This window comes from Salmo salar, chromosome ssa12 (genome assembly GCF_905237065.1).
Source record: "Salmo salar chromosome ssa12, Ssal_v3.1, whole genome shotgun sequence".
Lineage (NCBI taxonomy): Eukaryota > Metazoa > Chordata > Actinopteri > Salmoniformes > Salmonidae > Salmo > Salmo salar.
In genome coordinates, this window is record NC_059453.1 from 49950442 (window position 1) to 49964038 (window position 13597).

Here is a 13597-nt window from a genome sequence, read left to right on the forward strand (position 1 = left end):
TAACACACTCTTGTGGCACGCCTGAGACCCGAATTTGGATGTCAAATGCAGGCACTCTCTTGTTATATCAAATCAAATGTTATTCGTCGCATAGCAAAATGCTTGTGTTCCTATCTCCAACAGTGCAGTAGTATCTAACAATTCACAACAATACACACAAGTCTAAAGTAAAAGTGGAACTAAGAAATATATAAATATTAGGATGAGCAATGTCGGAGTGGCATTTACTAGAATACAGTATATACAGTGCATTTAGAAAGTATTCAGACCCCTTGACTTTTTCCACATTTTGTTACGTTACAGCCTTCTAAAATTGATTGAATTGTATTTTTCCTCATCAAGCTACACGAAATACCCCATAATGACAAAGAAAAAACAGGTTTTTAGAAATTTTTGCAAATGTGTGTGTATATATATATATATATAAAAAAAGAAGGTAATATCACATTTACACAAGTATTCAGACCCTGAGCACTTTTTGCAGCGATTGCAGCCTCAAGTCTTTTGGGGCATGACTCTACAAGCTTGGCACACCTGTATTTGGGGAGTTTCAACCATTCTTCTCTGCAGATCCTCTCGAGCTCTGTCAGGTTGGATGGGGAGTGTCGATGCACAGCTATGTTCGATCGGGTTCAAGTCCGGGCTCTGGCTGGGCCACTCAAGGACATTCAGAGACTTGTCCCGAAGCCACTCCTGCATTGTCTTGGATAATCTTGTTTCTCGTTGTCTAAGAGTCTTTAGGTGGCTTTCAGCAAACTCCAAGCGGGCTGTCATGTGCCTTTTACTGAGGAGTGGCTTCCGTCTGGCCACTATACCATAAAGGCCTGATTGGTAGAGTGCTGCAGAGATGGTTGTCCTTCTGGAAGGTTCTCCCATCTCCACAGAGGAACTCTGGAGCTATGTCAGAGTGACCATCGGGTTCTTGGTCACCACCCTGACCAATGCCCTTCTCCCTTGATTGCTCAGTTTGTCCAGGTGGCCAGCTCTAGGAAGATTCTTGGTGGTTCCAAACTTCTTCCATTTAAGAATGATGGAGGCCACTGTGTTCTTTGGAACCTTCAATGCGGCAAAAATGTTTTGGTAACCTTCCCCAGATCTGTGCCTCAACACAATCCTGTCTCGGGGCTCTACGGATATTTCCTTTGACCTCATGGCTTGGTTTTTGCTCTGACATGCACTGTCAACTGTGGTACCTTTATATAGACGTGTATGCCTTTCCAAATCATGTCCAACCAATTGAGTTTACCACAGGTGGACTCCAATCAAGTTGTAGAAACATCTTAAGGATGATGAATGGGAAACAGAATGCACCTGAGCTCAATTTCGACTCTCATTGCAAAGGGTCTGAATACTTATGTAAATGTTTAAATTGTTTCTTAAATGTGCTCAAATTGAAAAAAAAAAACTGTTTTCGCTTCGTCATTATGGATTATTGTGTGTAGAATGATGACGAACAAAATGTATTTAAGCCATTTTAGAATAAGGCTGTAACTTAACCAAATGTGGAAAAGGGGAAGGGCGTCTGAATACTTTCCGAACGCACTGTACATATAGCAATGTGTGCGTAACAGAGGCGGTTCGGTGAACCACGCGCCTGTCATGAGTAAACCTGCGTGACTTGTGTTAGCTCCCTGCGGTCATGTCTTAGGCTTTAGCTCAGAAGGGTAACACAGTTTTGTGGTACTCCAGAAAAGCTCTGAAAATGTCTGCCGCCCACTGTCACCACTTGTACGACGCCTTGTGGGAGCTTCTCCAAGCGGATGGCCACAGCCACGGCAGTAGCATGGAGATTCAGTTTTATGTAAGCTACCACTGCACGTTAAATCATTCGTAGAGTGACCAAAAGGGCTAGTTGGAAGCCAAGTCGGGAAGTTATATACATGCTCTGACACGCTATTAGGTTAAAATATACTCTCTCAAATAGCTCAGTAAGTTTCTACCGTGCTAAAATGCAACTCTTTGGACGGCAACTGTGTGGCTGGCAAGGGTGTGTTGCATGTGTAAGGAATGTGGGGAAACTACCATACATCCCTTGTGTGGTATTTAGAAAGACACAGAAATGCATGCACACATGTTATGAGCACACGCGCACGCGCCGGCACACACCCTTAGCCTCAAAACTGGACACAGTCACTTCACACTCACCTTTCTGTGACGTCAGTTACTTAGGCGTAGAGTGGGTGGTTCGGTGTGGGTGGGTGTTTAGACGTGGACATGCCTTCGTGTGTGTGTGGCTTCGCATGTGTGTGTTTAGCGCCGCCGCTCCACAAACAGGGCCCTGTGGGTCGTGATTAAACACACACACACACCAACTAGGGTGTAGGCTCCCCCCCGAAAATAAGCGATGTCTTCCGTGGATAAATTGTGTACGCCCAGCGTTTTGCTGTTGTTGTTACCACGGCAGTGGGGGGTTGTAAAGCAGGGGGCTCCTGCTGCGATGTGAGATGGAAGATAACATCACGTTTAGGGAAGTGTTCACTAAAGCCTCTACAGACAAACCCCACAACAAACCAGATTCAGGCACAATGTACCACAATGAGAAATGTAGCTTTGTACCTGTCTGAATAGTGAGTACAATGTATCTCAGTGTCAATGACGGGTGAGTGTTTGAGGTGGTGAACGCTGGGCATTGACAGATTGGGAGGGAGACAAGTATGGGTGCAGGGTTTTTCTCCAACCAAGCAGCAACACACCTGATTGTCCGAGTCAATTAAGTCTTTCAATCACAGTTAAATTCGGTGTGTTGCTCATGTGGTGTGTGTGTCTCCTCCACGTTCTCTCAATGTGTCTCCCTCTTTCTGTCACTTCTCTCCTCATCCTCATTTTAACGAAGATAACCATATAACGATGCTCCCTCGCTTAACCCCCGCTATGTAAATGTAATTAAATCACTCATTTAGTATCATTTAATTGGCCCAGGGTTACTTTCAAGTTTAAGCATGACCAATGGGATTTGAGAGGCTGAAAATGTTCTTCCGTCGAATTCTTGCGGCCATTTGAGTACCGCTTGGCTTCATTGCATATTTAAAAAAATATTGAGTTGTGTAATTTTTTTTTGGGGGGGGGGGGGTAATATCGTTGAAGATTTTTGGTTTTTAGAGGTGACATGTGAGACATACTTTGCAAGACTAAATTGTGACCGATGTGGGAAAGGGTTGGTGTCATTTCAGACTTTCGGATGCCAACTGAACATGTTCTTTCACCCCCTTCCCCCCACTTCCTCCTCTCTCTCCCCCTCCTCCCTCCAGCCCACCTGTATAAGTGCCCTGCCCTGAGGGACAGCTGTGGGATGTGTCTGAAGGCTGACCCCAGGTTTGAGTGTGGCTGGTGCGTCCAGGAGAAGAAGTGTTCCCTGAGGCAGGAATGTGCCCCCCTGGAGAGCAGCTGGATGCATGCCACCACGGGCAACAGTCGCTGTGCCCACCCCAAGATCATAAAGGTACGGCTGGCAAGGGAAGGGTGGTACTAGAGTGGGCGGCGAACAGCATCCATATAAGGAACTCCTTCAACTCAGGGGGAAAAATACGGCGTCCATATTAGGACATCCTCAGACATTTAAGTTAAGTGTACAAGGAATTGGAGTTAAGTTTCAATGTGAGGTATTTGCAACACATGGCATAAAGGGGATAATAGGGGATAGAGGACACAGTTGGAGAGGTAGCTTGCCCCCCCCCCGCCACAGAGACTGTGTAGTCTTACAGATGGGCAGGACAGAGGAGGCAGTCTACGGGCCGTCACGGATCACCGAGACGACTGATGAAGGGAGGTGTGTGTGTGTGTGTGTGTGAGTGTGTGTGAGTGTGTGAGAGTGGCGTGACGTTACCAGCTGTTGCAGTGGGTAGCCATAGCGGTGGTCCTCGTCTGGCCGTGGCCCAGGTCACTGTCCCAACAGTGCAGCACTGTGTCTGTCACACACACACACACACACACACACACACACACACACACACACACACACACACACACACACACTGCTGTATGAACCACGTCAAGCATGAATGTAGACAGATTTGTTCTCTCTCTCTATTCCCCTTCTCTCTCATTCTAATTGTTACACTAATGAGATGGGGAGTCTACTGTTTTTCAAAAATGAAATGCATGCCCCTTTTTTTTCATTTGTTTTCCTCTACCACCACCTTGAAATATGTGTATGCTTCTTAACTGCGGGGGGAAAGGATCACGTATCCCCTCAGTTTCTGAATGCTTAAAGGACAATTTCACTATTTAGGAAGCTAATCTGTATTTTTTTGTGGAAATGCCATGTTATAGAAAGGTCCACACATTTTTCTTTTGCGATTTTCATTGGTTTTGAAAAACTTACCCCCAGCAGAGATTGACTTCCTGGTCCTCATTCTGGAGTTCCAGGGCATCCAAAAATCATGTACAAAGACAACAACAACAAAAACACCAAAATGCGTCCTTTTACAAATGGCGCTCAGTATCGTGATGCAGGTCTTAAGATGCCGTACACGTGAAATTGTGTACATCAAAAAATAAAGAGTAGGTTCCTAAGTAGTGAAGTTCTCCTTTAATTGGGATAATTGGGGCACTGGCACACAGATAAATCCATTAGCTAATGCTCCCTCTCTCACCCGCGCTTCACTTATCTCTTTAAAACAAGCGCACGAGGTGTGGGGAGGGGGCTGAGGGGTGGGGGTAAAGCTTGGCCTGAGGGGAAGATGTTGGTAGCACAAACAGCATACAGTGGAAAAAGCAAGGGTACAGTACAAGAGCTTCAAAAAGAGAGGTGGGAGAAGAGGGTTTGGAAGGCAAGAAGACGAGTGAAAAGAGAAGATAGACAGAGGAGGAAGAAAGAGAGACTCGACAGTGAGACACAAAAAGGACAAAAATAACTAGCGCCCACCAAGCATTGTTACAACGCTGCCTTGACACTGCCATGTTATTTTCCTCCGACATTAACATTACAGGAACATTCAACAGTGGACAGATGACAAACTGAAAGAATCTCATTCTTCCTTGAAGAACATATCCCTCTTACGCTAGAAAGACCATTTCCTCTTCCACCCAAATTGAATATTACCCTACTTCTCAACGTCCCTACTCTCAAATCCCTCCTTCCCTAAACTTGGACTCGTTCTCTGTTATTTCTTTTCTCTCTCGCTCGCTCTCTTGCTCGCGCTAATCTAAGTACGCTAGCCGTTTTGTGGCCCTTTTATTAGCTAGCAGATTAGCCCCTAATTTCATTTGGACAAGTGTTCGACTGGGATTCAAGGCATGGGGATTGAGAGGCGTTTTGTGCTATTTCTCGCTCTAAATTTAGTTTGATACGGTACAATAGTGAGCGGTAGGGTACCACATTGTTAGCCTGTTATAATGCTAGTACTTCGCTAAGTGCATTAGCCACTGTGTGGCCCTTTATGACCTAGTGGATTAGCCAGTCATTTCATTGGGACGACTGGGATTGAGAGGCATTTAATTATATTTCTCCCTGTAAACTTGCTCAGTTTGACATTGTACAATAGTGAGTGGTAAGATCCACATTGTTAGCCTGTCAAAGTGAGGTTGACGGTGTCCTAATATGGACACCGTAATGCTTTAATATTGCTAGTGGTAGTTGCATTAGTCTCGCTCTCTCTCTCGCTCGCATGTAGAGTGGGGCACACTGAAAGGCCATTTCACCATAATTATAAGTAATTTACCACCTATGCCTGCTGTGGCCCTCTATCTCTCCCTCCCTCTCATTCTCCTCCCTCTCTTGCTCTCTCTCTCCCCCTCACTTTACTATAAAATGTACTTATAAGAATTGTGTTAATTTTCCTGATGTTTTCATGCGTTTCTCCCATGAGGGAGAAAGATGAACTGATCTTGCATTCACAAACAAAAACAACTGGTTCCCTTGTGACTTGTCCCCGCAAATATCAACAAATACACACAAGCACACACACTGGCGCGTAAACACAGCCACTCGTAACCTAACACACACACACGTCATTTATGCAGCAATGAACTGTCATAGGGTTGGTCTTGCCTCCTTCTTGGCCCTCTATCATCCATCATCTCCCCAGCAGTTCTCATAGGGTTTGCGGAGCAGCATTAAGACCACCCCTCGGAAACCAATTAAGTGTGTGTGTGTGTGTGTGTGTGTGTGTGTGTGTGTGTGTGTGTGTGTGTGTGTGTGTGTGTGTGTGTTGTTTCTCTGTTGGAACTGCTCATTGTAAAAGGCGACTGATTTCCTTGCTCCCCCGCCCTCCCCTATGTATTGTTAAGCTGCAATATTGGCTATTGCTGGACATTGTGTGTTAAGCGCTCTCTTTCTCCATTTCTCTCTCCTGTAATTATCTCTCTTTCTCTCTCTCTCTCCCTTTCTCTCTCTCTTCCTCCCCCTCTAGAGTGCATCGACCTAGCCACAGCGATTTACCATTGTTACAACACGAAACACACCACCACAGCAGTATTATAGCAGTCAATGAATACCACATCCACAGCTGTGTGACAAAGGACCTTTCTTCCACTGTCATTTTGATATTCAAAACAACATTATTCATGTTTGTGATGTATTTTATTAAAGAGTACTAGTTCTGAGTACAAGGGTATATTTTCATCCAGTTTTTCCACCCTTAACGGTACTTCTACAGTGCAATGTTGACTACAGCTAGTGCTTCTCAGTGAAAGGGACAATGATTGATTTGCGAAACACCAATATATTGGATGTATAACGGTAGCTCCATAGTGACCCTGTAGGGCTTGTTTCTAGAACGTTCTATCTCTGTCTGTTACTGGGATTTAAGTCCAGTTCGTATGACCAGGTCCATAATATTCTTCCTATGTTTCAGAACATATATTATTTCTTCATGTGAAATATGCATGATGTGTTCCAGGTATGAATTCATACATACAGCGGCAAGAAAAAGTGTGAACCCTTTGGAAATACCTGGATTTCTGCATAGTTTGGTCATGAAATTTGATCTGAGCTTCATCTCGGTCACGGCAATAGACAAACAAAGTCTGCTTAAACTAATAACACCCCAAAAAATGATACGTTTTCATGTCTTTATTGAACACACCGTGTAAACATTCACAGTGCAGGGTGGGAAAAGTATGTGAACCCTTGGATTTGATAACGGTTTGACCCTCCTTTGGCGGCAATAATCTCAACCAAACGTTTTATGTAGTTGTGGATCAGACCTGCACAACGGTCTGGAGGGATTTTGGACCATTCTTCTTTACAAAACTGTTTCAGTTCAGCAATATTCTTGGGATGTCTGGTGTGAACTGCTCTCTTGAGGGCATGCCACAGCATCTCAATCTGGTTTTGGTCAGGACTCTGACTGGGCCACTCCAGAAAGCGTATTTTCTTCTGTTGTTGATTTACTTCTGTGTTTTGGGTCGTTGTCCTGTTGCATCACCCAACTTCTGTTGAGCTTCAATTGGCGGTCAGATAGCCTAACATTCTCCTGCAAAATGGCTTGATAAACTTGGGAATTCATTTTTCCGTCGATGATAGCAAGCTGTCCAGGCCCTGAGGCAGCAAAGCAGCCCCAAACCATGATGCTCCCTCCACCATAATTTACAGTTGGAATGAGGTTTTGATGTTGGTGTGCTGTGCCTTTTTTTCTCCACACATAGTGTTGTGTGTTCCTGTCCACAGAATATTTTGCCAGTAGCGCTGTGGAACATCCAGGTGCACTTTTGCAAACTTCAGACGTGCAGCAAAGTTTTTTTTTTGGACTGCAGTGGCTTCTTCCGCGGTGTCTTCCTATGAACAACATTCTTGTTTAGTGTTTTACGTATCGTAGACTCATCAACAGAGATGTTAGCATGTTCAAGAGATTTCTGTAAGTCTTTAGCTGTCACTCTAGGATTCTTCTTAACCTCACTGAGCATTCTGCGCTGTGCTCTTGCAGTCATCTTGCCATGGTGCTTGCTACAAGACCATGGTGCTTGCCTACGGAGCTGTGAGGGGAACGGCACCTCCGTACCTTCAGGCCCTGATCAGGCCCTACACCCAAACAAGGGCACTGCGTTCATCCACCTCTGGCCTGCTCGCCTCCCTACCTCTGAGGAAGCACAGTTCCCGCTCAGCCCAGTCAAAACTGTTCGCTGCTCTGGCACCCCAATGGTGGAACAAGCTCCCTCACGACGCCAGGACAGCGGAGTCAATCACCACCTTCCGGAGACACCTGAAACCCCACCTCTTTAAGGAATACCTGGGATAGGATAAAGTAATCCTTCTAACCCCCACCCCCTTAAAAGATTTAGATGCACTATTGTAAAGTGGTTGTTCCACTGGATATCATAAGGTGAATGCACCAATTTGTAAGTCGCTCTGGATAAGAGCGTCTGCTAAATGACTTAAATGTAAATGTAAAATCTTTGCAGGACAGACTCCCCTAGGGAGAGTTGCAACAGTGCTGAACTTTCTCCATTTATAGACCATTTTCTTACCATGAACTGATGAACATCAAGGATTTTAGAGATACCCTTGTAACCCTTTCCAGCTTTATGCAAGTCAACAATTCTTAATCTTAGGTCTTCTGAGATCTCTTTTGTTTGAGGCATGGTTCACATCAGGCAATGCTTGTTGTGAATAGCAAACTCAGATTTTATGAGTTTTTTTTTTATAGGGCAAGGCAGCTCTAACCGACATCTCCAATCTCGTCTCATTGATTGGACTCCAGGTTAGCTGACTCCAATTAGCCTTTGGAGAGGTCATTAGCCCAGGGGTTCACATACCTTTTCCAACCTACACTGTGAATGTTTAAATGATGTATTCAATATAGACAAGACAAATACAATACTTTGTGCGTTATTTTATTTTTTTTATTTTTTTTTCTACTGCATCATTGATTGTATGTTGTTTTACTCCATGTGTAACTCTGTGTTTTTGTATGTTGTCGAACTGCTTTGCTTTATCTTGGCCAGGTCGCAATTGTAAATGAGAACTTGTTCTCAACTTGCCTACCTGGTTAAATAAAGGTGAAATAAAAAATAAAAAAATAAAAAAATTAGTTTAAGCATACTATGTTTGTCCATTGTTGTGACTTAGATGAAGATCAGATCAAATTTGATGACCAATCTATGCAGAAACCCAGGTGATTCCTAAGGGTTCACATTCTTCTTCTTGCCGCAGTAAATTCATACGACTGAATGTCCAGACATGTCCAAGTCTTTATGGCTCACATGCTTTAATATGACTGTCTGAGACTTAATTGTACCGACTAGATGTGTGCTGTTGACGTGACGTGCACACACACGTTCAGATCCTCTGCGCTTCCTCTTTGTCTGCAAACGAAACCCAGAGGCCATTTTCAGCCCCCCCTCTCCATCTGAGTAGATTCTCTCCCAGTTGTAGATGTTCCCTTTCATTTGGGTGATAGGGCTCTGCCTGCTCCACTGTATTCATCTTAGATTCAGCCCTCTCCTCTCAGACCCCTTACCAGATGCTATCTCCAGACCAGACCCGCTGCACACAGTGACGACAATAGGCCCCACACAAAGAGAGCGCGGCGCAGTCAAAACGCTCTCTCGTTTTCTTTATCGGAGTCTTTTCTTTTAGTTCTTTCGCTATTCTTTCTTATTCTCTCTCTCTCTCGCTTTTGAATTTCCTCTCTTCTCCTCGCTCTCTCGCTCTCTCACTGGATTGATAGATACGTTCTGTGCAAAGAATCAGCCAGGTGTAACGTTCAGTGTTGTCCTTTGTCCGTTTGATAGTACATGTGACGCGCACCCGCTTTGTTTGATAATGCACCACATGCAACGGTCGTTAAAAACGGCTCTCTGCGATTTGGCTGTTTTTGTATGACGTCCGTGTCATATTTACTGTTTTTAAACCGCTGTGCTTCGGTGGTGCCATGTTAGCAGGTCCCCTGGAAGGTCCCCTGCTGTAATGTTACAGTATGTCATTGCTAGCCTCTAGCATGCTAGCCTTGGGCTAGTGACGTCCCTTGAAAGGGAACGAAAATACAGACACGCATTCAGTTCCTATAGATGAACGTTACTAAACAGTAGATGGACAGAGAGAGAGAGAGAGCGAGAAATGGAGAGACGCACACATAGACACACATAGATACCGAGAGACGGAGGGAGAGAGAGGGGTCACAGCGGGCCGAGGCCAAAATAGCCGTAGTTACGCAGCGATGGCATTGTTTGTGTTCAGTCAATGTGCCCTGCTGTCCTCCAATTAGGGGTAGGGCCTGTGTGTGTGTGTGTGTGTGTGTGTGTGTGTGTGTGTGTGTGTGTGTGTGTGTGTGTGTGTGTGTGTGTGTGTTTTCTTGCACATTTGCGTGTGTGTGTGTGTGAGAGAGAGAGCGAGAGACACTAATGCCCGTGAGAGTGCTTACCTCACATGTGTTTAACCTTCCATGCAAACACTCACACACCAAATATGTCCAGCCGGGGGTCAAAATGTCACCTCAAAGACCAGCAGTTGTAGGGGGGTTGAGCGAATAACCAGGGAGAGGGGAGTCAGACAAATGGAAGTCGCCCCCAGCGCTGATGTAATTAGCGCAGGTCTTAATCATGCTAGTGATGAACGATAGAGACAGGGCCGCTGTCTGTATGGGGCAAGATGAATGGTCCACTGATTAGTACAGGGCAGCTGTGGGCAGCCATTACTGTGAGTACCTCTAAAGCACCCTCAGGGTCATTCACTACAGAAAAAGGGTCATAACTTGAACTCTTTCTAATAGCATTTAGTAGATTAATAGAGAGGGAGAGGGAGAGGTTTTGACAAAGGAGTTGGATGGGTGAAGAAACATCGTAGTAACTGCTAACGCAACCTTTTCCGGACACTAAGCTGTGTTCAAGATCACTTGTGGGAGTTGCAAATAGTCAGCGGACCGGACATGAACTTGTGCCTCAGTTTTTCCCTTTTTTTTCTTTCGTCCAGGTCCTGTACCACATTTGTGGTCAAAGTATAACGCTGCACCCTGTGGAAACGTTAGATGTACACTACTAGTCTCTCTCGATAGACATTCACATAGCTGAAGACTTCTCGAAGATTTTCTGGCGAACAAGAATATAGGCTACTCGAACGGACATTCCGGTTCACAATACCATTTCAACCGAATTGACTGTACCTATGAGGGTGCAGTCAAAGTGCCATAGTCAGAGGGCCTTTCCTTGGTCTAGTAAATTATGTTTCTTTTTCGAACAACCCTAATCTCTGTCCTCTCTCCAGTTGTCTCCAGAGACGGGTCCCAGACAGGGTGGAACCATGCTGACCATCACGGGGGAGAACCTGGGTCTGCAGTTCAAGGACATCCAGACAGGGGTCCGCATCGGCAAGGTGGCTTGCACCCCCGTGGAGGCCGAGTACATCAGCGCTGAACAGTGAGCAACTTTTAATTTCGCTCTCTCTTCCTCACTACTTTTCTCTCTCTCGCTCTCTCTTTCTCTCGCTCTTTTTTTAACTGCGGCCTCTGTCCTCTGTTTTGATGCTTTACTCTTTCTCTCTCTCCTGGTCTGTGTCTATCCCTCCCTCCCTCCCCCTTCCTCCCCCGTTAGCCCTATTTTATAGATATATATTTATCTCTCTTGCACTGTCCACACATGCTCCAGTCTCTCCCTCTCCCGTTCCTCCTCTTTTAACCCATTGTTTGCGTTCTCTTACTTCCTGGTCTCCTAGGAGACTTGATGGACTCCCTTCCATCCCCAGAGAGATACAGAGCTCGCGCAAGCACCCTTTTCGTCCGTTTTCAATTCAGGTTGACGTCACAGACTCACACTGACTCATAGTGTGACGCTGACATTAAGGACCTGATCTCTTTAGAGACATAAAGGACAAAAGGAATGCTGCATCCCCCCCCCCCCCCAACCACCACATAGGCCACCAACAAGTAAATATATTGCTTGTGTCACCGTCATGGGCTAGGTGGGACGCAGGCGTCCCCCCCCGTGGTGCACTCCATCAACAGCAGGTGCATTTCAAGAGCGGCAAATTTGAATCCAAATAAATGTCAAAATTCAAATTTTTCAAACATACAACTATTTTACACCCTTTGAAAGATAAACATCTCCTTAATCTAACCACGTTTTACGATTTCAAAAAGGTTTTACGGCGAAAGCATAAATTTAGAGTATGTTAGGACAGTACATTTACAAGAGTTGTGTGCAATGTTTTGTCAATTCAAAGACAGGGTCACCAAAACCATAAAACCAGCTAAAATGATGCACTAACCTTTTACAATCTCCATCAGATGACACTCCTAGGACATTATGTTAGACAATGCATGCATTTTTAGTTCTATCAAGTTCATATTTATATCCAAAAACAGCGTTTTACTATGGCATTGATGTTGAGGAAATCGTTTCCCTCCAATAACCGGCAGTCAAGTCAGCATCACAAATTAAATAATTAAAATTAGAAAACATTGGTAAAATATTATATTGTCATTTAAAGAATTATAGATTTACATCTCTTGAACGCAATCAACTTGCCAGATTTAAAAATAACCTTACTGGGAAATCACACTTTGCAATAATCTGAGCACTGCGCCCAGAAAAATACGCGTTGCGATACAGACTAGTCGTCATGTTGGGGAGATCTAAAATCGAAAATACTATGTAAATAATCCATTACCTTTGATTCTCTTCATCAGATGTCACTTCCAGGTATCACAGGTCCATAACGAATGTAGTTTTGTTCAAAAAAGCTCATCATTTATGTCCAAAAATCTCCGTCTTGTTAGCACATGATCTAAGCCCTCCGGACTTCACTTCATGAACGAGGGGAAAAAATATATTTACGTTCGTTCAAACATGTCAAACGTTGTATAGCATAAATCATTAGGGCCTTTTTTAACCAGAACATGAATAATATTCAAGGTGGACGAATGCATACTCTTTTATAACGTATTGGAACGAGGGTACCCAACATGAACTCGCGCGCCAGGTGTCTAATGGGCCATCATCGTTCCATGGCTCTTGTTCGGTCAGATCTCCCTCCAGAAGACTCAAAACACTTTGTAAAGGCTGGTGACATCTAGTGGAAGCAATAGGAAGTGCCAAAATATTCCTCAGCCCCTGTGTTTTTCAATGGCATAGGTTTAAAGGTAATACAACACATCAGGTATCCACTTCCTGTCAGAAAATGTCTCAGGGTTTTGCCTGCCAAATGAGTTCTGTTATACTCACAGACACCATTCAAACAGTTTTAGAAACTTTAGAGTGTTTTCTATCCATATATAATAAGTATATGCATATTCTAGTTACTGGGTAGGATTAGTAACCAGATTAAATCGGGTACATTTTTTTTATCCAGCCGTGCAAATACTGCCCCCTAGCCCTAACAGGTTAATGTCACCACCACAATCACCTCCAAGCGCCAGGGGCTAATGCTTAACCCCTGTTACAATTAAGGCGCGTTGCTTGATGACAAGGATGGTGGTGACGGTGGTGGTCCACACGCCGAAGTTGCCAGGGTAATTTTTTTTAAAATTGTATTTATTTCACCTTTATTTAACCAGGTAGGCAAGTTGAGAACAAGTTCTCATTTACAATTGCGACCTGGCCAAGATAAAGCAAAGCAGTTCGACAACATACAAAAACACAGAGTTACACATGGAGTAAAACAACATACAATCAGTGATACAGTAGAAAAAAATAAGACTATATACAATGTGAGCTAAGGGAGGTA

At 44.3% G+C, this 13597-nt stretch overlaps 1 protein-coding gene across 4 annotated transcripts in view; it reads left to right on the forward strand.

The window, feature by feature from the left end:
• The window catches only part of LOC106565213 (plexin-A1), a 259984-nt gene that overhangs the window by 188609 nt on the left and 57778 nt on the right, over positions 1 to 13597 (forward strand). For all 4 annotated transcript variants that reach the window (XM_014132076.2, XM_014132080.2, XM_014132077.2 and 1 more), the window contains exons 12-13: positions 3249 to 3439; positions 11141 to 11292. In XM_014132076.2, coding sequence (XP_013987551.1) covers positions 3249 to 3439; positions 11141 to 11292 — 343 coding nt within the window. The remainder of the gene's footprint in view (positions 1 to 3248; positions 3440 to 11140; positions 11293 to 13597) is intronic.